We start from the raw sequence: 26213 nt of genomic DNA, 5'->3' as shown, positions 1-26213 counted from the left end.
TCAGGCTGCTGGGACACTAGCCCCCCAGGTCAGGGAAGCCCCCGCTCTGTAAGTGTGGGGACAGATAGCTCCCAGGGAAGCTGGCAGGGAATCCTGAAGTCCTCCTGCTGTATCCCCCATCACTCTGGCCCTCAGAATGAGAGAGGGGGACCCCGATCCTGACCATCACTGACCTCAAGTCCCAGATGACCCAAGAGCTCTCAGTGAGCCTCATGAGGGCTGCCTCATCTCCAGGGTCAATGTAAAGAAAAAAACATCAAGGAGACATGGTTCCTGTCTGAGCTTGGTCCTGTCTTACACTCTGAGAGACCTTGCTCAAAATGAGGCCTCACTGTTGCCAGCCCCCGCAGACTCCCTCCCTGCGCTGTAGTGGTGCACCTGTTGCCCTGAACTGTCTCTTTACAGTGCAGGGAGGACACATCCACAGTGGTTCCAAGCATTGGTTCCACAGCTGTGTGACCTCATCTCACTGAGCCTCAGTGTTCTCACCTGTAAAATGGGGCTAGGAATACACTTAACCTCTTGCAGTTTTTGCTAGGATCCATGAGCTCAAGTTGATCAAAGCTTAGGCCAGTGCCTGACCCACAGTAAGTGTGGTCGCTGTTACTACGATTACTGTTTCCCCATCCAGACTGGGGACCGTTGAGGGCAGGGATCAGGGATTATCTAGTGGCAGTACCTGGCACAGGACGAAGGAAACGCTGAACAACTGAATGAAAGTTAGGGCTGCAGAATCAGCACCGAAGCGGTCAGAAGGGGCCTGGGAGATCATTACGGACAACTTCATCTCTGACCAATGGAAAACCTGCCACACACACTCATACTCACACATGCCAGCAAAAGTGAAGAAATTCTTACCCTGTGGAAAGGTTCTAGGCTCTTTCTATTCCTTCTTTTATAGTCAACCCGAGGTCAAATCCCTTTTTCCTGCCTCCATAAGTTTAGGACGGGGAAGGATCTCCCAGATGCAAAGCAACACAGACCTTTCTTCTTTTCTTTCCAAAGCTGGGAGGTGAGCAGAGGCGAAGTCCCCCGTCCATGGAGCTGGCTGGTGGCCCCAGCCTGTCCCCACTCGACCTTAGGGGCAGATGGAGGCAAAGAGAGAGCGGAGGTGGCCTGCAGGGTCTGGAGCAGCCCCCAGAAGGGGGACCGGGCTGAGGAGGAGCTCTGGGGTGGAGGGGGACAGACGTGGACTCTCAGGGCTGGGCAGCCCCTCCCCCTCTCCCCCACCCCAGGGTTCAGGTTTCTGAAAGGCCTGGCTAGGTCTCCACCCCTTTGTAGAGGTGCCAAAAGCATGCCTGTCTCCTGTTCCTGGGACTGCCCTTGACCACCTCCCACCAGGGAGGTTTGGAAACATTGATCGTAGGAGCCTGAGTGGGCTTTCCACGCAGGCAGAACCTTTGATTTTGCTGCCAGGTCTTTTGCCTTGTTATGGTTCTTTTGAGTCTGGACTTTGTGTTAGCTCTTTGTTGTGTTCAGCTCTTTGCGACCCCATGGACTGTAGCCCACCAGGTCCTTCTGTCCATGGGATTCTCCAGTCTAGAGTACTGGAGTGGGTAACCATTCACTTCTCCAGGGGATCTTCCCAGCCCAGGGATTGAACCTGTGTCTCCTGCATTGCAGGCAGATTCTTTACTGTCTGAACCACCAGAGAAGCCCTTTGGGGCTTTTTAAATTCCTGGTAACAGATAGTGGCATGTGGCTTACTCTGTAGCTTATAGCTTCAGTCAAATGCTGTGCCGGAATTCTGCACCATCCTGGCAGGGTGGGGACTACAAACTCTCAGAGCTGGAGGGGTCCTGAGAAGCCTGGCAGGGTGGTTCCCAAACCTGGATGTGCCTTCACATCATCCCTGGCCATACTTTAAAAATATATACAGGGACTTCCCTGGTGGTCCAGTGGCTAATACTCTGTGCTCCCAAGGCAGGGGGCTGGGTTGGATCCCTGGTCAGGGAACTAGATCACACGAGCCACGCCTAAGAGTTCACATAGCCACAACTAAAGATCTGCGTGCTGCAACGAAGACCCCGTGTAGCTAAATAAATAGGTAATAAATATTTTTTAAAGTACGTATATATACATATGTATATACACACACACATACACACACAGATTCTTGCCCTTATCGCTTTTGCCCCAGAGTCTGATCCAGCAGCTGAGGGTGGGGGTCCCCCCAAAGTGTATTTTTGAAAAATCCATCGAGGCTTAAACAAGTTGGGGGAGCAGGGTTCTAACCCAAGCTGTTTATTGTGCAGGTGGTAAAACAGACACCAAGAAAGGAAACCAGAAACACAGTTCTGTGCAACCTCGAAGGACTTAGCTCCCTGACTCTGGAGCCTGGCCTTGCTTCCCGCTTCTCAGGAAAAGAAGCTTCTCTGGTGAGAGGTCTGCCGTCACCTCGCTCCCAAACCTGCACCCCCTTGCGTGTCCACTCTTGATCCTCCCGTCCTCCTGCCTCCCTCCTCCCCGGGCCTGAGGATCTGTTCCCCCGCGGTCCAGACTCCATCTTCTGCCTTCCCAGGGACCTCCCTCTCTCCATCTGGGCGTCTTCCCTCATCCGTGTTCGGCTGCTCTTTCCCAACTTCGCGTGGGACTTCTGAGCAAACTCTGGCCTCTGTCATTTAAAGCAAACAACAGAAAACCCTTTCCATCCATGTTGCTTGGGTCCTCAGGGTAGCAATGGCCCGGCCCGGTATCCCACCCTGCTTTGTCACTGGTGGGGGATGCCCGGGAAGAGTGTATCCCCAGCTCCAAGGTGCTGCAGATGGAGGCTGTCGGCTGACTGCACTCCTCGGGGCTCATCAGCTCTTTTCTCACAGGGAGATCTGAGCAGAGCCTTGGCATGGCTTCCCCTGGCCTCCACGTCCCCTCCAGCTGCTGCTGCATCCCTCTGCTCCCCATCACAGCCAAATCTCCCCCAAAGCCATCTGCTTACCCACCTTCATTTTTTTTTTTTTTTACCTCTCACTCACTGGTCAGTTGGCTTCAGTCTGCTTTTGGTCCTTAGTACGCCAAGCACCAAACCTTTCCTTAGGTTAATAGTGAAGACATGCTTCTCCCCTTAAGGGGCACGACCATGTCCCTTCTGCTCTCTCAGGACCGGAACATCTTCTCATGGCCTTAGCCCGGTTAAGAATTCTATTACTGTGTAACAGTGGGGGGAAAGTGCTGGGAACAATTACCGTTTCTGCTCTAGCCCTTGTGTTACCTGATATCTCAGAAGTGTTTTTTTTTTAATTGAAGCATGGTTGATTTACAATGCTGTGTTAGTTTCAGGTGTATAGCAAGGTGATTCAGGCATATATATATATATATATCTTTACTGCACTGGGTTTTTGTTTGCTGCGAGAGCTTTTCTCTAGTTTGCAGAGAGCAGGGGCTACTCTCTAGTTGCTGTGTGTGGGCTTCTCATTGCGGTGGCTTCTCTTGTTGCTGAGCGCAGGCTCTAGAGCTCGCGGGCTTCAGTAGTTGCAGCTCCCGGGCTCCAGGGCACAGGCTCAGTTGTTGTGGCCCATGGGCCTGGTTTCCCCACGGCATATGGAATCTTCCCAGACCAGGGATTGAACCTGTGTCCCCTACAGGCGGGACGGGTGGATTCTTGATCACTGGACCACTTGGGAAGTCCTATGTATATATTCTTTTTCAGACTCTGTTCTCCTACAGGTTATTACAAAATATTGAGTAAGTTTCCTCAGAGGTCTGACACTCTTATCAGTTACAATGTTTTGGCTGTAATAGAAGATGCAAATCAAAGTTACTCAAAAAGAGGAGTTTTTTTTTTTTTTGGCCTCACTTAGTGAGAAAGTGAAAGCGTTAGTTGCTCAATCGTTACTCTTTTCGACCCCAGGGACTCTAACCTACCAGGCTCCTTGCCATTTCCTCCTCCAGGGGATCTACCCGACCCCAGGGATCAAACCCAGGTTTCCTGCACTGCAGGCAGATTCTTTACTGTCTGATTCACCAGGGAAGAGGGAAGGCCATTTCAGGACTGGTTAATTCAGTGGACAGACATCATCAGGGACCCAGGTCTACTCTGCCGTCTTCAGCAAGTTGCTCCTCCCTTTGGCTGGTTTCCCTTATGACTCAAGATGGTGGCCTCAGTTCTGAGTAGCTCATGCATACGACAATGTTCAGAGCCAGAAAAGAGGAAACATCCCCACCTTGTGTCCTATTTTAAAAGCTTAGAAGACTTTCCCAGAAAACCCAGAAGAGAAATCCCCTCACGTCTCACTGGCCAGATCCAGTAACTTGCCCATCGCAAAGCATGATTGGCAAGAAGACGGGAGCCCTCGGCTTAGTCCCAGACTTTTCTCCATCCATGCTCCCTGTCTAGGAAACTTTGAACAAGCTCTGGGTGTGCAATTTACTTTTTCTGTGTATACTCACAGAGTTGTACAACCATCACCATTATCCAATTACGGAACATATTCACTACCCCCAACGAAACCCTGTGACCATTATCAGTCAGTCCCTTCTCCCCCTCCTTCCAGCCCTTGGCCGCTGCTAATCTACATTCTGTCCCTACGGATTTGCCCATTCGGGGACATTTCCTATAAGTGAAGTCTTCTAACATGTGGCCTTCTGTGTTCTGCTCCTTTCACTTAGTATAGTCTTCAAAGGTCATTCATGTTGTAGCATGTATCTGTATTTTATCCCTTTTTATGGCTCAGTAATATTCCACTGTATGGATATACCATTCATTCCTGTAATGGGTAGCCTGTCCCTTCTTCAGGGGATCTTCCAGACCCAGGAATCCAACTGGGGTGTCCTGCACTGCAGGCAGATTCTTTACCATCTGAGCTACCAAGGAAGCCCGGAGGGTTCATGGGGCTTCCCTATACATTTCTTTTCTTTTTAAAAAAATTTATTTATTTGGGTCTTAGTTGAGGTATGTGGGGTCTAGTTCCCTTGCCAAGGATTGAACCTGTGTCCCCTGAATTGGGAACACAGAGTCTTAGACGTTGGACTACCAGGGAAGTCCTTCCCTATACATTTCTTTGTAATTTCCTATGAATCTATAATTCAGTTCAGTTTAGTCGCTCAGTCATGTCCGACTCTCCGCGACCCCATGAATCACAGCACGATTAGTATTTCAAAATAAGACATTTTGTAAAAAGTCATAGATGACTTACAAAGCAATATAGATTACCCTTGCAAAATAAAAGCAAAAAAGTTTTTAGCACTTCTCAAAATGTGTGTGAAAATGGATTCTGACAAGGGGTTTTCCCTGGTGCGAGAAACTGCAGGTGCCCAGGGGGTTGAGTCACTGATGTACCTTCTCAAAGATCCTATGGAGGAGACTTCCCTGACCTTCCAGTGAGTGGTTAGGAAATCCAGGTTTCCAGTGCAGGGGGCACAGGTTTGATGCCTAGTTGGGGAACTAAGATCCTGCTTGCCAAGGGGTGAGGCCAAATTAAAAAAAAATATCCTCTGGAAGCAGCTGGGCTTGACTGAATAGTAGGAAATCCTGGTGTAAGATGTGTGAGTAGATCTCCACGAGGGCCCCAAATTCTGGAATGCCTTTCCCGAGTGGAGCAGCTGTTCTGCACCCTGGGAGGGTGGTGACCTGTTGACTGTAGCCCACCAGGCTCCTCTGTCCTTGAGATTCTCCAGGCAAGAATACTGGAGTGGGTTGCCATTTCCTCCTTCAGGGAATCTTCCTGATCCAGGGATCAAACTCACATCGCCTGCACTGGCAGGCAGATTCTTTACCACTGAGCCACCTGGGAAGTCCCTTAACTACCAGACCACCAAGGAATTCCCCTAAGCACCTCCAACAGCCCCGCCTATTTGGAGGAAATCTGTTGCATTAAATCATACAATGGCCCACATCACCCTTCCTTCTTGGTGTGTTTTTCTAGGCTGAAGTGAGAGTCCGTTGCAACTGTTGTTGGGAAATGAAAGTCCCATTGTGAGATACGTTTGCACGGTGACAAAATGCAGTTTCCACAGAATACCCAAAAGTGGAATCAGAGGATAGAAGAGACGTGCCCTGTATCTCCCCCTTGAGTCACTGAAATTTCATTCTTTGATCTTTCTGGGGACTTCGGCCAGGAGCATGTTTGGGGCAGCACTGGTGCTGGTGAATGACCAGAAGTGAAGACCGTTATGTTTATCCAGCCCTTTATTTCAGAAGCAGCCTAAGGGCTGCCAAGGAAGAAAGATCCCAAGGGGCGTGCCTTGTATTGGGCAACCAACGGTGCAGAGGAAGCTTCTGGGAGCAGCTGCTGCATTCTGAGAATCAAGCAGGCCCTCTTGGCTAGAAATTGGATTTTTTTTTTTTAATGAAATATTTTAAAACTATTTTACTTCATTTTTAAGCAGAAAAATATATTTAACAGAAAATTTACCATCTTAACTAGGGTTTTTTGTTTTGCTGTTTTTTTTTTTTTTTTTTCCTGGCTGCACTGTGTGGGGTGCAGGATGTGGGAATCCAAACTTAGTTGCCCAACCAGGGCTTGAACTCATGTCCCCTGCAATGGAAGTGCAGAGTCTTAACCACTGGACCACCAGGGAAGTCCCATCACATATACCTTTTGACCCACAAATCCACTTCTCAGAATTGATCCTAAAGAAATATCTAAGCAGATATGGAAAGAGAGATGGACAAAGAAGTTCTAGTTTAACAGCAGAAAAAATCACAACCATCCACATGTTCAGCATGAGGACATTGGTTGGATAAATTGTGGTTACCTCACTGACTCGATGGATGTGAGTTTGAGTGAACTCCGGGAGTTGGTGATGGACAGGGAGGCCTGGCGTGCTGTGATTCATGGGGTCGCAAAGAGTCGGACACGACTGAGCGACTGAACTGAACTGTATAGTGGTGTTCTATTCAGCCATCAAAAAGAATGGAGTGACTTTCAGCATGAAAAATGTCCTCTATACATTATGAGAAAAAGCGGATTGTGGAACAGTGTAGAATATAATCCCCATTTTAAGTTCATATTTAAAATAATCTTTTGGAATAATTTTAGGTTTACAGAGAAATTGCCAAAATAGTACACAGATTCCTATAAATTCTTCACCTAGTTTTCCATAACGTTAAGACTCTTACACAACCACAACACATTTGTCAAAACCGAGAAATTAACATAGGTGCGTTAATATTAACCAAACTCCAGTCTATTTGAATATACCACGTTTCACACTAATGTCTTTTTTTTCTGTTCCAGGATCCAATCTAGGACGCAACATTGCATATAGTAAGTGTATTTTTAAGTGCTTTTATATGCATAGAAAAATTGTCTGGAAGGATTCATTACAAACTGGTAACAATAGTTGGGGGTGGGAGGAGCTGTATTTCATTTTCCCTTTAGACACGGTTTTCTTTTTTGCCACACCAAGAGGCTTGTGGGATCTTAGTTCTATGACCAGGCCCTAGCAGTGAGTGTCCTAACCACTAGACCACCAAGGAATTTCCAACACTATTTTCAAAGGTAATTTTTAACACTCTGTAATTAAAAGCCAAAACATTGCACAAAAATCAATTTTTCTTAGCTGTGATCAAGGTGACACACTCAGGGACTTCCCTGGTGGTCCAATGGCTAAGATTCCATGCTCCTGATGCAAGAGGCCCATGTTCGAACCCTGGTCAGGGAACTAGATTCCATATTCTGCAACTAAGAGTGCATATGCTGCAGCTAAAGATCCTGCATCCCTCATGCCACTAAAGAATAAAGATCCTGCATGCCAAAACAAAGACTGACGATCCCACGTGCCACAGTTGAGACCCAGTGCAGGCAAATATATATGTGCGTCCACACACACACTAAAAAGCTCACTCACTCCGTCAAGCGGGCTGTAAATGTTGTACACAATCTGACATTTAATAATGAAATAGTGAAAAGTTTTCCCAATCGGCTTGCTCTTTATAGCCCTAAATCTCTCTCCATTTCTCCCACTGCACAAAAAAATGTGCCAAATCTCAGCCCATCAGGGTCTCTCCAGCTCAAGTCTGGCTACAGAATTAATGCAGTGGCAGTAGTGTCAGTGTTGTGTGTGTGTGTGTGGCAAATTTCAGCTGCCCCACAGTTCTCACTTTCTCAATCACACTTCGGTTCGTTTGTCTTCCCAGGGCGACAGGTAGAAAGTCCTATTTTTTAAAGTATCTACTATGAATAGCTGGGGGAGACAGGCACGAATCTGTAAATCCTAACCCTTGTTTGTATTGGAGTTATTTATCTGGGCGTGTCTACCCCCAGCCCATACACAAATTGTGTGGTATTGACTGACCTGACTTGTAAAGTGTCAGAGAGACAGTAAAGGTTAGAGACAGAAGAACAGGAACCGGAGTCCGATCAATCTGCAATCAAATCTTGGTTTGGGTGTTCCCTGGCTGTGTGACCTTGGGTACCACCTGCCTGGGTCTTAGTTTGCACATCTGTAAAATGGGGCCAATGACACTTCCCTAGATTAGTATAAGGATTAGGGTACCCAGCCTAGTCCCCATGTATTATGAATACCTGGTGAATGGTAATTATTTTTATTATAGCTATTTTATTATTATTTATGAAACTGCCCTTAAAAAGTCATCTTTCTCTTATAATTTGTGCTTTTTTGTGGAGGGAGGACATGGGGTCATATTTAGGAAATACCCTTCACCTCACTCTGCCCTGCGAGGTTGTATTTCCTTCTAAGTGTCTTAATTTTTGTTCTTTCACATTCAGCTTTTTAATCTCTCCAGAATTCATTTTTATGTATGAGATAGGAATCCAATTTTCCCCCATATGGATAATACTTGTCACAGCTCCTCTCACTGAGTGGTCCATCTGTTCCCCTTGTCGTGCTTCATATTTCCACATATGCGAGTGGCTGTTTTGGGCTCTCTCGTCTATTCAACTGTACATTTTTTTTTTTTTTGTCCTAACAGCACCCTGCCTTCATTACCATGGCTCTATAATACGTCTTTGTATCTGTTAGGGTGTGTCTCTCACATTGTTCTTTTTCTTCAAAAGTCTTGCTTTACGGCCAAGTAAAGGGCCAACTCAGCCCTTCCATATAAATTTTAGATTAGTTTTGTTAAGTTACACACACTCACACACACTCACGCACACACATGCGCACGCACACACAACCTGTTGGGATTTTGATAGAGCTTACAAATTAATTTTGGGAGAACTGTTATCTTTGAGATTGCGTTTCCCATCCATGAATATGGAATCTTTAATTAGATTATATTCTTCGATGATTTTCATAAATTATTCCTCAAAAATCTTACACATCTTTTTGTTTTCTACCAAGTAACCTCATATTTTGTTTCAGGCATTGCTTTTGGAAACTGGTTAACAGCCTTTTTCTGAAAACAGATCCCGATTGTCCTCTCTTTCACTTGAATCTGACCTAGAAAGGGTTTATTTTTAATCTCTTATTTTGAAATCCTCTTTACCCTTTAGCCATATAGAGCAAATATGAACATTTTGCTATATAAGCTTTTTTTCCGTATATATGTAATATGTGTATGTATGTAATTTGCTATGTATTACATATTTATCCATATACACACATATGTATACATGCACATGGATTTTTACATACACACATGTATATTTACACATACATAACCTTTTCCTAAACACTGGGCATCAGGACTTCCCTGGCAGTCCAGTCAGTGGTTAAGACTCCACGCTTCCAATGCAGGGGGCTTGGGTTCGATCCCTTATCTTGGAAATAAGATCACACATGACTTGGGGCAAAAGAAAAGAAAAAAAACCCACTGGGCATCATCTCTTCTCATGAGGAGGCACATGATGTCCTTTTATCCCACTAAATAAATAATAGTGTTTATTCAACTAATGGTTAACTTTGACAGCGTGGCTAAAATGCTATTTGCCAGATTTACCCACAGGTGGCTAAGTGATAAAGGATCTGCCTGTCAATGCAGGAGACATGGGTTTGATCCTGGGGAAGATTCCCTGGAGGAGGGCATGCCAGCCCACTCCAGTATTCTTGCCTGGACAATCCCTATGGACAGAGGAGCCTTGGGGGCTGCAGTCCATCGAGTAGCAAAGAGTCGGATTCGACTGAGGAAACGGAGCATGCACACATGCTTATTCCTTGTAATTAATAAAGAATCCTTAGGGAGAAATTTTGAGACTATGTATTCAAACTTCCATCAAGCTGTTTTGTTTTGTTTTAATTGTGGTAAAACACACATAACACAAAACTGACCATTTTAACCATTTTTAAGTGTACAGTTCAGTGGTGTTCAGTATCATCGCCAGAGCTTCCCCCTGCCCAGCTATATCGATATATAGTTGACATAATGCTGTATAAGTTTAAGGTGGATAATATGTTGATTTGATCTTATGTTGCAAAATAATTATAGAATTAGCTAACATCTTCATCACACCATCAGCTAATTCTTTTTCATTGTGGTTTATCATAGGATATGTATTTTTAAAATTTTAATAGGTGATATTGAATGTTTGGGCTTCCCTGATAGCTCAGTTGGTAAAGAATCAGCCTGCAATGCAGGAGACCCCTGGTTTGATTCCAGGGTCGGGAAGATCCCCTGGACAAGGGAAAGGCTACCCACTCCAGTAGTCTGGCCTGGAGAATTCCTATCTGGTCCATGGGGTCTCAAAGAGTCGGCAGGACTGAGTGACTTTCACTTTCACTGAATGTTTTAGAAGAATGAAGTTTGGCCTCCTTCTGTGGCATGTGGGATCTTAGTTCCCTGGCCGGGGATTGAACCCCAGCCCTCGGCAGTGAGAGGATGAGTCCTAACCACTAAGCTACCAGTGAATTCTCTATCACAGGATATTTTTTGAAGTATCATTTATTTAGCTGTGTCAGGTATTAGTTGTGGTTCGCAGGCTCAGTAGTTGTGGCACATGGGCTTAGTTTCCCCGAGACATGGGGGATCTTAGTTCCTTGACCAGGGATCGAACCCACGTCCCTGCTTTGCAGGGCAGATTCTTAATCACTGGATCACCAGGAAGTGTCCTATCGTAGGGTATTGAATGCAGTTCCCTGTGCTAAACAACAGGACCTTGTTTCCCATTTTTTTGTTTGTTTCTGTCGCACCATGTGGCCTGTGGCATCTTAGTTTCCTGACTAGAGACTGAACAGTGGGCCCTCGGTAATAAAAGTGCCAAGTCCTGACCCCTGGACTGCCAAGGAATTCCCTGTTTCCCATTCTGTATGTAACAGTTTGCATCTGCTAACCACAAGCTCCTAATCCATCCCCTCCCCACCCATCATTAGCTGATTTTTAACCTGCACTAATAGTTCTTGCCTGCATCTGTTACTACTGTGATGATTGCAAATGGTTATTTTCTGAATCTATTTCTCCTTCTACCATCATTAGTTTGCACTGTACTATAAGGAAGTCTCCCTTTTTATGGAAAAAACTTACTCATTTGTGTGCTTTTAGCTTCTGCATGGACACTCATGAATTCTCTTTTTTTTTTTTTTCAGTGTGCTGTCCTTATTGTCTTCATTCATTCAGGTGGATAGTTGTCCCCAGCTGGGCTAGTTCCCACAACCCCACTCCATTCATTTGGCTCCTATATTCTTCTGACACATCCTTATCATTTTGTGAGCATTTTTTTTTGGTATAACAAGATGTTCCAGATTCACCCTGTACTTTCCCGGCCCTAGTCCTGGAATCAGCCATTTCTCCAAGGAGACTTGGGTCCTGAATTTAAAGAGGAATAGTATTTTAGAAACCACTATGGGCTTTGGGTTTCCCAGGTGGCTCAGCAGTAAAGAATCCAGCTGCAATTCAGGAGACGTGGGTTCCATCCACGGGTCAAGACGATCCCCTGAGGAGGAAATGGCAACCGACTCTAGTATTCTTGCCTGGTAAAGCCCATGGACACAGGAGCCTGGCAGGTTACAGCCCATGAGGGTCCCAAAAGAGTCAGACATGACTTAGTGACTAAAGCAACATTATGACATCTGGGCTTTAAAAAGTTTTAAGTAAAGGAAAATGCTCTGAGCTGGTGGCTCCGCTTTGGTGCATTCTGGTCACCAGAGGGCAGCACTTCTCAGAAAAAAATGTAAAAGATCCAGAATCTGGTCAGGGTTGGTGTGGTGGAGGCTGGACTGGCCATGCTCCCAGGGGTGCTTTCTCTGGTCCTTGTTCTGAAAAACGGGAATACACATGCTCACCACCACCCGTGTGCATATAGACTCTCACCCAGACTCCCCCTGCCCAGTGCATGCCTCACCCCTACCCTCACCAATTCTTACCTATTTTTCCCCTGAAGCCCTCCATACTATGATATGCTTAGTTGCTCAGTCATGTCCGACTCTGCGACCCCATGGACTGTAGCCCTCCAAGCTCCTCTGTCCATGGGGATTCTCCAGGCAAGAATACTGGAGTGGGTTGCCATGCCCTCCTCCAGGGGATCTTCCAGACCCAGGTATCGAACCCAGATCTCCTGCATTGCAGAAGGATTCTTTACCATCTGAGCCACCAGGGAAGCGCTCTAAGGGGAGTTAACTCCAAGGTGGAGAGGGGTTGATGGCTTCAGGGATGCCCTCCCTGGTCGCTCATCCCCAGCCAACCCCACCCTACTCCCACCACCATCTGGGAACTCTGCTGTGGGACTGAGGGGTCCCTTTCCCAGCAGAGGACACACTGTCTCCAGCTGGTTGTCCCTCGGGGGCCTCAGGCCACAGCTGGCTCTCTGCCTGTGGGCCTGCTAGGCAGGAAACCCAGGTGGTTTCTGCTGTGGCGGGCAGGCTGTCCAGGCAAGCTTGGAGCCTGAACTCCCATCTGCTTTTCTCTGCCGCCTTCCTCCCACCACACCCCACCCCTGTTGATCAAGTCAAAGGAAGTGGTGGGGGTAATCTCGCCCCTGCATTTATTGTCCCACAAGTTTATTAACAAAAACACACACATTTATTAACAAAATAACAAGTTTATTAACACAAAAACAAAAAACACCAAGGAAGTATATCAAGCAACTTACAAGTGTGGTTCAATCTCCTCAGCTTAAAAGCAGTGTCTGACTTTTTGCGACCCCGTGGACTGTAGCTCAGATTCTTTACCATCTGAGCCACTAGGGAATTAGAAGTAAGCATTTACAAGAGTACACACTTCTGGTGGTAAAGAAACCACTTGCCAATGCAGAGACTTAAGAGACGCTGGCCGGTTCCATCCCTGGGTTGGGAAGATCCCCTGGAGGAGGGCATGGCAACCCACTCCAGTATTCTCACCTGGAGAACCCCACGAACAGAGGAGCCTTGCGGGCTACAGCCCACGGACTTGCAAAGAGTCGGACTGAAGCGACTTAGCACGCGCGCCTGCGCTTCTGGTGCCGAAAGCTCAGCTGAATCAGATCGCAGAGACAGAGTTCTGGGTGAGGAAGAACAGGATAACTTTGTTACTTTTCCAGACAAAGGGGGACACAGTGGGCTAGTGCCCTCAAAACCGTGTGTCCCCCCTTTTGGAGAAGACAGTGAGAATTTTTATAGTAATTGTTCAAAGCGGGCATGATCAGCTCGTGGACATTCTTCTTGGGTTGGTGAGGCAGGTGGGAGTCAGCATCATCGACCTTCAGGTCCGGATGGTCTGGGGTCTGCATGCTTGTGGGCAGCACACCGTTGTTAATCGTTAACTTCTCCCACCTGGAGGGGCTTTCAGTATCTGCAAAATAGCTCAAAGATATTGTTGTGTGTACCCATTCATGGGGACTGTTTGTTTCTCCCTGGTCTCAAATCCCCTCCCTTCCCTAATTAACAAGTGCTTGAATCTGCCCTTTGGAACCCAGGGAAGGGCATGGGGGCTGAATGAAGGCTGTCTCCTGAAATCAAAGAAATGAGGGACACAGAAAGCCTTTGTGCCCAGGAGCCCCACAACGCCCTGCTTGGTATCACTTCTGCCCGTAAGAATTTAACGCCATGACTATTTTGAGTTCTTCCTTTCCTCTTGGAGGAATCTCACCCAGGCCTGGCACAGAGTAGGCCGTGAGGAAGGGCTGACCCTGTTTGTCAGTCCTCCACCTCCCCAACCAGGACTGGTGCAGTAGCCCCCCTGACTCTTGTCTTCAGACCTACCCCTCCCCAACTAGAGCTGGCCAGATCACTCATCTTCCCCACCCTACCTCTCCCCCACTGAGAGCAAAGTCCAGCATCTCAGCCCAGCACCTTTAGGATCCTGCCCCAATCTACTTCCCCAGCCCCTTAAACTGTCACTCTGGCCCCTAGGGACCTGAGGCTCCAGCAACTCTGCATTCCTGAGGTTTTCCCTCAAGTCTATCCAGTGCCCTGTCTATACCTCTGTTCACACAGATCCCTCTGCCTGAACTGCCCTTCCCCGCTACCTCCTATGAAGTTGAGCAGCAAGGACTTCCCTGGTGGTCCAGTGGCTAAGACGCCATGCTCCCAATACAAGGGGCCCAGGTTCGATCCCTGGTCAGGGAACTAGGTCCTGTATGCCACAATTAAGACCTGGTACAGCCAGATAAATAAATATAGAAAAACACGGTCTTATAAAAAAAAAATAGAGTTGAGCAGCAGCCCACAACATTCCCTGGTCTCCTAATGATACCATGGTTTCTCTGCTTGGAAACAGCTCCTATCTCTGATAAAATTCTCCTCGTCCTTAACCAATCCTTAGTGAAGGGCTTTCTCCTGGTCTCCCCCAACGATCCAGGCTTCCCAGGTGGCACAGTGGGAAAGAATACACATCCAATGCAGGAGATGTGAGAGATGTAGGTTTGATCCCTGGGTCGGGAAGACCCCCTGGAGAAGGAAATGGCAACCCACTCCAGTATTCTTGCCTGGAAAATTCCATGGACAGAGGAGGCTGGTGGGCTACAGTCCATGGGGTCACAGTCAGACACGACTGAGCAACCAACACACACATACCCTAAGGATCCAGGGTAGCTCTTAGCTCCCTCTCTATGTGATGAGGGAAAGGCCAGCAGAGGGTGGAAGGAGGGAAGGGGTGAGAAGCTATGACTGACCAGGCCACCAACTGATGCTTCTCAAAGCTTAGGGTGAATACAGATCACTCGGGGAATGGGAAGAAGACCAGGTCCTGAGTTAGCGGCCTGGGCTGTGTCAGAGAGTCTGAGTTTCTTTCTTTCTTTTGGCCTGCCCACGGTGCTTGCAGGATCTTAGTTCCCCCATCTGAGGTTGAACCCGTGCCCTCTGCAGTGGAAGTGCACCTTCCTGACCACTGGGCCACCAGAGAAGTCCCAGAGTCTGCCTTTTGAACAAGCTCCCAGGTGAGGCCAATGCTGCGGCCACTTTGAGCATCAGGGGCCTGGCCCACTTGATTGGCTAGGGAAGAGAGGCAGTTGGGAGCCCAGGTGTGAGTGGCCATCATCGGGGCTATAAGACGGTGGGTGGTGCCTGCTCAGGAGTCGCAGTGGGTGGGAGTGGCTTCCTGGGCACCATGGGGTCGCGCTCTAGGCTCTTCCTCTACTTTCTGCTCTGGGGAAGTACGGAGCTCTGCAGCCCCCAGCCCTTCTGGGATGATGAAACTGAGCGCTTCAGGCCATCGAAGCCGCCCGCCGTGATGGTGGAGTGTCAGGAGGCCCAGATGGTGGTCACGGTCGACAGAGACCTTTTCGGCACCGGGAAGCTCATCCAGCCTGTGGACCTCACTCTGGGCGCCGACAACTGTGAGCCCCTGGCCTCCGCGGACACGGATGGCGTGGTTAGGTTTGCGGTTGGGCTGCACGAGTGTGGCAACATCTTGCAGGTGAGGCTTGGGTCAAGCCTGGCTTTGGTGGGATGACACGGGAGGGGCCAGCAATGCGGAGTGTGGGTTTGAGGTGGGGCTGGGGTGGATCCCTTTCATTCGGGGGAGCTGGGTGGGTGGAGCTGCTGAGACCTGAAGCTGGGCCTTGGTGGCGCTGGGGTGGGGGAGTTCCTGCCCTAGGTGCCAAAACTGGGGAGGTGGGGTGGAGACCAGAGGTGGCAGTGCACTTTGTGCCAGACCGGGCACCCCCACTCTGATTCTTGAGGACTTCTGAACCCCTAGGGGGCAACCAGAAGACATATAGTCAACATGGGTGCAGGGGTGTGCGTGATGGGATACTCCGCAGGTAACCCAGCACTTTCATGGGGCCCTAGACACTTGTATGGAAGAGGTGAATTCTGAAACCTCAGAAAGCCCAGAAGTCATCACAAGGAAAAAAAAAAAAGCAAAAACTATTTTGGTGTCCCTCATTCATGCTAACGGTTTTGAAGCCTTGAGTTGAAAGTGGTTTGAGGGCAGGGTCAAAGGGCATCGTGAAGAGGCTCAAAGTGTGGGTCCCGTGGGGGCAGTCTCAAATGGGGGTGTGTGTGCAGGGGGAAAGCTGAGTGATTCAGGCCAGACCGCCCTCAAAGGAGAGGGGCAGGGGCAGAGCCTCGGTAGGAGGGCCCTCCTGGCAAGGGCCGGTGCACTGGCCTAGCAGGAGCACAGTTCCTGGATCAACTTCTGCTGCCCCTGGGAGGGTCTGTCCTCCCCTCCGTTACACCTCCCCTGCAGCTGTCCCTTGGACTCATCTCAGTTTGGCTAGAGGCAGGGCAAGTTCAGCCCCCAGAGTCTTCCTTGGGAGCTCTGGTCTCAGGGTGGTCCCCAGGGCTGGACTTGAAGCCACCTGGACCTCATTTCCCTGGGGAGAGCTTAGGGAAGCTAGACCTGCCCAGAGTTAAAGAATTATCCTAACTTAGTAACTCCCAGTCTTTGGGCATCAGAGTCACCTGGGGAGTGGTTAGAATTCCTGATTCCCATATTCCATCTGAAATTGGAATGGAAGTGGGAGCAGACGTCAGTATCGGTAAGATCCCCCCATGACTCCACCGTGGAGCACAGCTGGGCAGCTTGCCGGGTCTCACCAGATGAGAATCACGTGAGAAAAATCACGTGGGGTTCTGGCGGCTGCAGGGAACACCACCTGCGCTGACTCTGGGGACCATGCTTGCTTTAATTATGCTCCACTGTCCTGTCATCCTTTCCTGTTGGACAAGGAGCCCCACATTTTCTTTGCCCTGGGTCCCACAAATATGCAGCTTCTCCACCCGGGGACTCGCTAATGGACCAGCTAGGACTCTCCCCTGAAGTTTGAGTGGTGAGGGCGGGCTGGGCAGCTGCTCACTGGGAGGAGGGCGTTGGGAGGGGATGCAAATTGCCCAGCAGCACCTGCTGCTGCTCTTCCGGCCTCGGACAGCCACAAAACCAGCTTCTCTCTCTGAGATGAGCGTGAGAATAAGTCAGAAGGAGGAGGGTGAGTTAGGTGGTAACCGCTGTGGCAGTAAGTTGAAATTCCTGGAACTTTCTAGCCTCTTCCTGGGGACTTTCTTGGCCCCCAGGCCTTCCCTGGAAAAGGAAACGGTGTATGTGTCTTGGGGTGGGGGGCGGCAGCTTGAGACGGGAGCTCGCACCCAAGGCCTCTGGTCACAGGGCGCTGCTTGCTGGTGACACGGAGCTGATCCAGACCCCTGGGGCAGTGTCACTATTTTGCAGTGAAAACAGGTGTGAAGTGGGGTGCCTGTGCAGGCGCTCCCACGGGTCAGCCAAGTGGGCTTTGAGCCCAGGGCCTATGTTCTCTCCACCTCCAGCAGCCCCGGGCACACCTGGGGCAGGTGATGCTGGTAGAGTTAACCCCTTCCCTTTCCCTCAGGTGACTGACGATGCCCTGGTGTACAGCACCTTCCTGCTCCACAACCCCCGCCCTGTGGGAAACCTGTCCATCCTAAGGACTAACCGCGCGGAGGTCCCCATCGAGTGCCGCTACCCCAGGTCTGTGTGGCCGCTCCTGGCCCAGAGGCCCCTCGGCAAGCATGTCAGCCTCCTGGCAGCATCTGGCAGTGGGGCTCTGAGGAGGGGGGAGGGACTGTGGCTGTGGTCGCCACCCTCAGTCCTGGTGGAGGTGGGGGTGGCCCTGCGGCCTCTGCTCAGAGCCCCTGAAACTGGCCGGGGCCACAGCTGCCTCCTGGGGGAAGCTGCAGGGCTGCCCCACCCCCTCAGTTCAGAAAGGGTTGCTCGGTAGAGCAGAGGTGGGTTCCAAGCTCTGACCTTGACCATCATCATCGCAACATGAACTCTATAGCTGAGTGAGGGTGGGGGAGGCCCCAACACGAAGCATGTGCCTGTGACCTTGGAGCATCAAGGGTTGGGGACCGGGTGACTGGCTTATAACTATAAGGCCTGGCCCTGCGTGCTGGGTTGAGTGCAGAGTGAGTAAAAGTCGTTCAGTCGTGTCCAACTCTATGTGACCCTGTGGACTGTAGCCTGCCAGGCTCCTCTGTCCATGGAGTTCTCCAGGCAAGAATACTGGAGTGGGTTGCCATTTCCTTCTCCAAGAGATCTTCCCAACCCAGTGATCAAACCCGGGTCTCCCGCATTGCAGGCGGATTCTTTGAGCCACCAGGGACTCCTAGGAAGGCTTTGAACTTGACTCTGATCTAGGAGGGGAGAGGGTGTTGATATGATGAAGGCACAAGGGACAAGGCATGTGTGGAAGGGCCTCCCCGGACAAGAACCTGGGGGGCGGTGCTCAGACAGGTGGGCAGACACCCCAGAGGAAGACAGTGGCTCTAGTAGGGCCCAGAGCTCCACGCCAGGTGTGGGCAGCTGCTCATCTCTTCCTAGGCAGGGCAATGTGAGTAGCTGGGCCATCCAGCCCACCTGGGTGCCATTCAGGACCACGGTGTTCTCGGAGGAGAAGCTGGTTTTCTCTCTGCGCCTGATGGAAGGTGAGCACGGTGGGCTGGGAGGGGGCATCTGGCGGCGAGGGGCGGTGCTCCGGCAGGCTCTCACCCCCGGCGTGCCTTGCAGAGAACTGGAGCACCGAGAAGATGACGCCCACCTTCCAGCTGGGAGACAGAGCTCACCTGCAGGCCCAAGTCCACGCCGGCAGCCACGTGCCCCTGCGACTGTTCGTGGACCACTGTGTGGCCACGCTGACGCCGGACTGGAGCACCTCCCCTTACCACACCATCGTGGACTTCCACGGGTGAGGCTGGCCTGCCTCTCCGGGGGCCCCCTCTGGGATGTGGCCTGTGTCCCCTTCCTCCATCTCTGACTGTGCTTCACTTGCTCTCTTCAAAGCTGCCTCGTCGATGGTCTCACCGACGCCTCGTCTGCTTTCAAAGCACCCAGGCCCAGACCGGAGATCCTCCAGTTCACAGTGGACGTGTTCCATTTTGCTAACGACTCCAGAAACACGGTAATGCCTTAATAGCCTGGAAGAAGCCTGAACTCGTAGGGTCAGGCTGACCAGGCTTCCTAAGCTGGCGCTGTCACTCACGAGCTGTTCCTTACGCAGTGATCTGATAGTTCTGCCCTATCCTACTAACTTAGCAAGTAGATAAAGCCATGCTCTCCAGTGAGATCTTTGGGAAAGCATAGGCCTTAAGAGACTGGTAGAAAATCTATGCGGGATGGAGCGAGAAAACCCACAAAGGATGGAATGAGTCAGGGATCCTGGAAACAGAACAAGGTAGGAGAGTGGGAACCCAGGAGACTCAACTGACCGTTCACATCAGATGATGATACTGCATCAGCAAGGCAGTATCCGGTGACCAGGTCACTGACCTTGTCCTCACCAAGGTCAGCAGGACTGGAACCCAGATGGGCTGAGTAAAGCAGTTCATCAGAGCAGGCGCCAGCCTTTCTGAAGGATTTATAGAAGGGGCAAAGGAAGCAGGTATGATATTTCTCATCCTAGTTAGCCTCTCAAACTCGAACATCGGCTGGATCAGTGACTTCTTGAAGCCTGAGCTTATCAGCGTCACCTGGAGGGTTTGTTGAACTAGACTGCTGACCCCCATACCCTCCAGGGTTTGGTTCAATAGACTTGGAGTGGAGCCTGGCCCCTGCATTCCTAACAAGTCTTCAGGTGCCGTTGATGAACCACTAAGCTAGGAAGCTCAGCTTGACACTAAGGGCAGCGAGCAGGGAGGGAGCTAAAATTCAGACCACGCGTGATGACTGGCAGGAAGAACAGGTAGGACTGGAAGCTAGCCAGAAAGTGCTGGTAGAATCTTACAAACCAAGATGCTTTTATTTTTCAAATACTTATCTTTGGCTATGCTGGGTCTTTGCTGTGGGCTCTAGAGACGGGGGCTTAGTTGCCCTGCAGCGCGTGGGACCTTCCCCGACCAGGGATCAAACCTGTATGTCCCCTGCATTAGCAGGTAGATTCTTAACCACTGCACCACCAGGGGAGCCCTCAAGTAGCTCTTAAAGTGAGTTTTCCTGAGATGGGAGTGGGAGGGTGGGAATTCGGGATAGCTGGTCAAGAAGGAACAGTGATTAAAGCAAGGATTTCCAGCTCTGGCTCTTGTACTAACCACCTGGAAAGCTCATCAAAATACTGATATTTAATCATCCCATATATTTTCACTTAACTGGGGTGGGGTCTGACATGAACTTTCCCATTCCATTAAAATCTGCAGCTATGTGAAGGAGAAAGGATTTCAAAGCAAATACCTATGTACCCACCATCTAGGTTCTGTTAGTGTGTTATGCCATACCTAGTCACCAGTCTCTATTTACAAATGCATCAAAAGCCATTTAAGTTCCCTAACAAGCAGCTGGGTTTACAGAGTGCTGAGCCAGAGGCTTACGTGGCTGGGTGGCATTGAGAGGCGAGCAGTGGGAAATTTGTAGATGTGAAGTAGCATCTGTGGGCTCTTCACCTGAGAACAGAAGTCGTTCGCTACAGCTGGTGATGAAAGGGACAACTGAAGCTACTGGGTGTTGTCCTGAAGCTTGATAATGGCAGGTCATGTGTTTGAATGGAGCTGGGTAGAAAGGAGACTAGGCAAGGGAAGGGTCCTGGTCCCCAGATCAATGACCTTGTGGGTCTTAAGGTAGAAGATCCTGGTTGGGGTAGGGAGTTGACCTCACAGGTGGTCCAGTGGAGGGAGAAGACGAGGCTTCACACAGGTGCTGGCCATCACGGCTGACACCTGAGCCAGTATCTGCATATCTGAAGATGGGGTGGTACCTAAGACCAGAGGAGGATCCTGATCAAGGGAAGGCAGCCTGAACTCTGGGAGGGCTCTCCCTCAAAGGTGGGAAGGCGGCTGGGCCAACTGTGGCTAGAGTACAGGGGAGATGGACTCTTACTCGAAAGCTAATGAGGAACCGTCTGGGGATCTGAGGCCTCAGTTATAGCATCATCTGGGAAGAAGCTGAGGCTCAAGGCAGTTCCCTTCCTGGAATAGGGATGCTAAAGGACCAGGCAGCGCTTCTCTGGGTTGTGAGCAGGGGTGGAGTCAGATAGACAACGGGAGTGCAGCCTGGCTGATTCAAGTTTCTGAAACCGGTTCCCGGCTGGTGCATTCAGCCACTAGGTGGTGGCTACAGTCTGTAGTTCTGCACGCAGAAGGCTTCAGGAAAGGTAGCTGGCGTTCAAGTGCCTTGGCAGGGTGTGTGTGGGTGTGTGGAACCCCTAGAATATGAGGGGGACCTAGTTGTGGATGCCTCTACCAAGAGGCCCTGGGCTGACCTGAGCTCTGGTCTTGTCGAAATTCCTCCCATTCCAGCAGCCAAGTTGGATTTTGTTCCACTGGGCTTGTTTCCCTGTTCCTAAGGTTTTGATTTAATGAGGCCCTGGGGGTGAGACACAGCTGAGTGACTGGAAAAGTGTGAGAGAGTCTAGGAATAAAGCTGATGGGTTGGGTTCTAATTCAGAATCCAATTTGCAACTTGCTCTGGACTTGTAGGCAAGCTGATCTCTGAATCTGCATCCTCCTGTCTCTAAAGTGGGCTTCCCCTCCTCAAAAGCTAAGTGTTATTGAAGAACTGGCTTACCAGTCACTGAGCTGCCTAGAATTTTGCCTGGTAATAGCTGCTCTTATTTCCAGATATATATCACCTGCCACTTAAAGGTCACTTCAGTTGACCGAGTCCCAGACCAACTAAACAAAGCCTGTTCCTTCAGTAAGTCCTCCAACAGGTAAGGAGACCAGACTGGGGTGGAAGATCAGCCACCCTCGCTCATGTGGATTTCCCCCAATGTGCCCACTATTAACAAACTGCTTCCTTCAGGCAGCACAGCTGTCTAATTTCCTGTATTTTGTTCTCAGGTGGTCCCCGGTTGAAGGCCCCATTGACATCTGTCGATGCTGTAGCAAGGGGCGCTGTGGCATTTCAGGCCGTTCCAGGAGACTGTCCCACCGGGAGGGCCGGCCTGTTCCCCGAAGTCGCAGGCACGGTAGGTCTCGGGAGGCCCTTCCCCGCAGAGGCACCAGCCATTGCCTTAGGGTGACAGTCCTTGTTCCCCATTTAAGGCTGCTTACCCCTAGGGGATGATTTTCCAGGTGGGCAATGGCAAGCCACTCCAGTACTATTGCCTAGAAAATCCCATGGATGGAGGAGCCTGGTAGGCTGCAGTCCGTGGGGTTGCTGGGGGTCGGACACGACTGAGCGACTTCACTTTCACACATTGGAGAAGGAAATGGCAACCCACTCCAGTGTTCTTGCCTGGAGAATCCCAGGGACAGGGGAGCCTGGTGGGCTTCCGTCTATGGGATCACACAGAGTCGGACACGACTGAAGTGACTTAGCAGCAGCAGCTAATGGTAAAGAAACTGCCGGCCAATGAAAGAGACATAAAAGTTATGGATTCTATCCCTGGGTGGGGGAAGATCCACTGGAGGAGGACATGGCAACCCACTCCAGTATTCTTGCCTGGAGAACCCAAGGACAGAGGAGCCTAGTAGGCTACAGTCCACGGGGTCAAAGAGTCAAACCCTACTGAAGGGACTTAACATGTATTTCTAGGGGATACCATCTCAGAGCTAAGTGGGAGAGGCTCCAAGCCCCCACCTGATGTTGGCCAGGGCCATTCTGCAGTCATCCTGGATTCCTGACACACAGTTGTGGGGTTATTGTTAAGTTGTTCAGTCGTGTCCAACTCTTTGTGACCCCATGGACTATACCCCGCCAGGTTCCTCTGTCCATGGGATTTCCCAGGCAAGGATACTAGAGTGGGTAGCCATGCCCTCCTCCAGGGGATCTTCCTGTGTTGGCTAGAGATTCTTTACTGCTGAGCCACCAGGGCAGCCCATAATCCCGGGTCTGAGAGACTAATGCAGCTGATAAAACTAAACCTACTGGTTCAGCCCGTTAAGCAGAGCAAAACCCCTCACCTGATTCCTGGCTCGGGGACTCGGGTAACCCTCGGAGGTCTTGTCTTTCAGTGACGGAGGAAGCAGACGTCACAGTGGGGCCGTTGATCTTCCTGGGAAAGATGAATGACCGTGGCGTGGAAGGGCTCACCTCCTCTCCCCCTCTGGTGATGCTGGGCTTAGGCCTGGCGACTGTGATGGCCCTGACTCTAGCCGCCATTGTCCTGGGTCTCACTGGGAGGCGTCGGGCTGCTTCTCACCCCGTGTGCCCTGTGTCTGCTTCCCAATAAAAGAAGAAAGTGAGCTCGGTGTGGAGCAATGACTTCGATGGCGGTGAATTGGGGGTGGCTGTGTAGGGGCAGAGAGCAGACAATAATGGAGTCATGGGTTCAAACAGTGAAATCGAAGTACCACTGTGTCTTTAGTGAGTCTGTATGGGCTTGTCTGGTGGTTCGGTGGTAAAGACTTTGCCTGCCAATGCAGGAAATGAGAGTTCAATCCCTGGGTTGGGAAGATCCCCTGGAGGGGAGGGTATGGCTATCCATTCCAATATTCTTGCCTGGAGAATCCCATAGAGGAGCCTGGAGGACTACAGTTCATGCATGGGGTCGCAAAAAGTCTAACACAACTTGGCGAGTAAACAACAAAGAGGAGAGAGGCCAGGATTGTTAAGACAAGCCTGTGTTTTCCTGGCTTTGGGCCAAGGCTTGCTTGTTCAGGGGCAACTGTAACCCCGTGTCTCCAATGAGCCCAAAATGAGAGATGTTGGGGGCTGAAGTGGGGTGGGCTCTGCCCCGCTTCTAGGCTGGCAGAGGGTCCTGGCTCTGGGCCCCACGGATCTGGTTCAAGGAGGAAAGGACTTCTAGTCTCTTTCTCTAGTGGCAGCTGGCAGAAAGTCATGTCTGTGGGTTAGAAGCTCGAAGGCCATAGGTGATGGCCAAGGGCAGCACTCATCTTGAGAGCTGAAGCTGCTGTAGAGGAGCCCCTCTGGGGTGTGGGGGTGCTGTGGTCCCAGTTCAGTCACTCAGTTGTGTCCAACTCTTTGGGATCCCATGGACCGCAGTATGCCAGGCCTCCCTGTCCATCACCAATTCCTGGAGCTTGCTCAAACTCATATCCATTCAGTCAGTGATGCCATCCAACCATCTCATCTCCTCTCGACCCCTTCTCCTCCCGCCTTCAATCTTTCCCAGCATCAGGGTCTTTTCCAATGAGTCTGTTCCTCGCATCAGGTGGCCAAAGTATTGGAACTTCAGCATCAGTCCTTCCAATGAATATACAGGACTGATTTCCTTTAGGATGGATTGGTTGGATCTCCTTGCAGTCCAAGGGACTCTCAAGAGTCTTCTCCAAGTGTTAAAGCTTTGGTACATATACACAATGGAGTATTATTCAGCCATTAAAAAGAATACATTTGAATCAGTTCTAATGAGGTGGACGAAACTGGAGCCTATTATACAGAGTGAAGTAAGCCAGAAAGAAAAACACCAATACAGTATACTAACGCATATATATGGAATTTAGAAAGATGCAAATGATAACCCTCTATACGAAACAGCAAAAGAGACACAGATGTATAGAACAGTCTTTGGGACTCTGTGGGAGAGGGCGAGGGTGGGATGATTTGGGAGAATGGCATTGAAACATGTATGTTGTCATATGTGAAACGAATCACTAGTTCAGGGTCAATGCATGTTATAGGATGCTCGGGGCTGGCATGTGGGGATGACCCAGAGGGAGGATAAAGGGAGGTGGGAGGGGGGTTCAGGAGGGGGAACTTATGTAAACCCAGGGCGAATTCATGTCAATGTATGGCAAAACCAACCAAAATAATATTGTAAAATAATTTGCCTCCAATAAAAAGTAAATTACAAAACAAAAATTTAAAAAAAAAGTCTTCTCCAACACCATAGTTCAAATGCATCAACTCTTCAGCGCTCAGCTTTCTTTATAGTCCAACTCTCACATCCATACATGGCTATTGGAAAAACCAAAGCTTTCACTAGATGGCCCTTTGTTGGCAAAGTAATATCTCTGCTTTTTAATATGCTGTCTAGGTTGGTCATAGCTTTCTTTCCAAGGAGCGAGTGTCTAGTCACTAGCTATGGGTGCTTCAGGGCTTCCTGTGACAGACAGGAGCTGCTTCTCAGCCTCTCCCATTTTCCTCACTCCCTTCACAGAGGCTTCTGTGCTCTCAGCTGGGCCACAGCCCCTAGGGCTGCTCAGCAAGGGAAGGGCGCCCAGGAAGCTTGCGGCCCCTCTCCAGGGGAGGTGGCCATGCTCTTTCTGCCGAGGGCTGGGCTGTGATGTCCCTACCTTGGGCTGGCCCTTAGCCACCTCCAACCTCGCCCCCAGCTGTGACTCCTCACTGGGTGAAGATCACTGTGGAATCCCAGCTTTGCTAGTCGCCTGCCGTGAGCCCTGAGCACCCTTGGGGGCCAAACGGGGCTGGTTCCAGCTGGGCAGGGCTATTGAGGCACAAACTGATTGGAGCCAATGGCGCTTAAAAACCTTCAGAACAAGATTTTGTGCTTCTGGGTCTCAGAAGTAGAGGAAAGCCTAGATCCTTGCTCCTTTGTTGTTGGGTTTTTTTTCCAAGGTTTTAAAAAATGTGTTTTCGGTTGCACTGGGTCTTCACTGCTGCACGCAGGCTTTCTCTAGTTGTGCAAGCAGAGGGCTGCTCTCCAGCTTGAGTGCGTGGGCTTCTCATCACAGTGGCTTCCGTTTTTGTGGAGAGCGGGCTTCAGTAGTTGCAGCATGAGGGCTCAGTAGTTGGGGCACCCGGGCTTAGCTGTTCCACAGCATGTGGAATCTTCCTGGACCAGGGATCGAGCCCGTGTTCCCTGCATTGACACACAGATTCTTAATGACTGTACCACCAATGAAGTCCATGTGTGTGTGTGTTTTTTTTTTTTATAAACACCACTGGGCATCACCTGGGGATTGTGGGAAAGGCAGAGTTTGGGTCCCCATTCTAGACCTAAGACTCTGTGTCTCAACAAAATCCCCAGCTGATTCTGGGCCAAGAAGGAATCTACCTCCCTTTCTATCAGGTATGCTATATAAGGGGAAAAGAGACTTGGGGTAGGAAGGTGGGCTTCCTGGAGGTGGTGATCCTGGAGTAAACTCTCAAAGATCAAGCAGGTCCTAGCTGGGCAAAATGGGGGAGGTGGGTATGA

The 26213-nt window shown here is 50.0% G+C and overlaps 1 protein-coding gene across 2 annotated transcripts; it reads left to right on the top strand.

The window, feature by feature from the left end:
* The first annotated feature begins 15355 nt into the window (after window positions 1–15355).
* Window positions 15356–23337, top strand: ZP3 (zona pellucida glycoprotein 3). Of its 2 annotated transcripts, none has more exons than XM_088832924.1 (8): window positions 15356–15664; window positions 17574–17692; window positions 18545–18648; window positions 18731–18908; window positions 19004–19121; window positions 21769–21844; window positions 21991–22118; window positions 23107–23337. In XM_088832924.1, the coding sequence occupies exons 1-8, from the start codon at window positions 15356–15358 to the stop codon at window positions 23107–23109; spliced, it is 1035 nt and encodes a 344-aa protein (XP_088689050.1). In that variant the 3' UTR covers window positions 23110–23337. The 2 variants fall into 2 exon arrangements, with proteins under 2 accessions (XP_088689050.1, XP_055264910.1); XM_055408935.2 differs by having other exon boundaries at window positions 21769–21860.
* Window positions 23338–26213: the final 2876 nt, after the last annotated feature.

This window comes from Moschus berezovskii, chromosome 27 (genome assembly GCF_049115385.1).
Source record: "Moschus berezovskii isolate FMDL1 chromosome 27, NW_MosBer_1.0, whole genome shotgun sequence".
NCBI lineage: Eukaryota > Metazoa > Chordata > Mammalia > Artiodactyla > Moschidae > Moschus > Moschus berezovskii.
The sequence above is the reverse complement of the archived record's forward strand: the minus strand, read 5'-3'. Positions and strand labels throughout refer to the sequence as shown.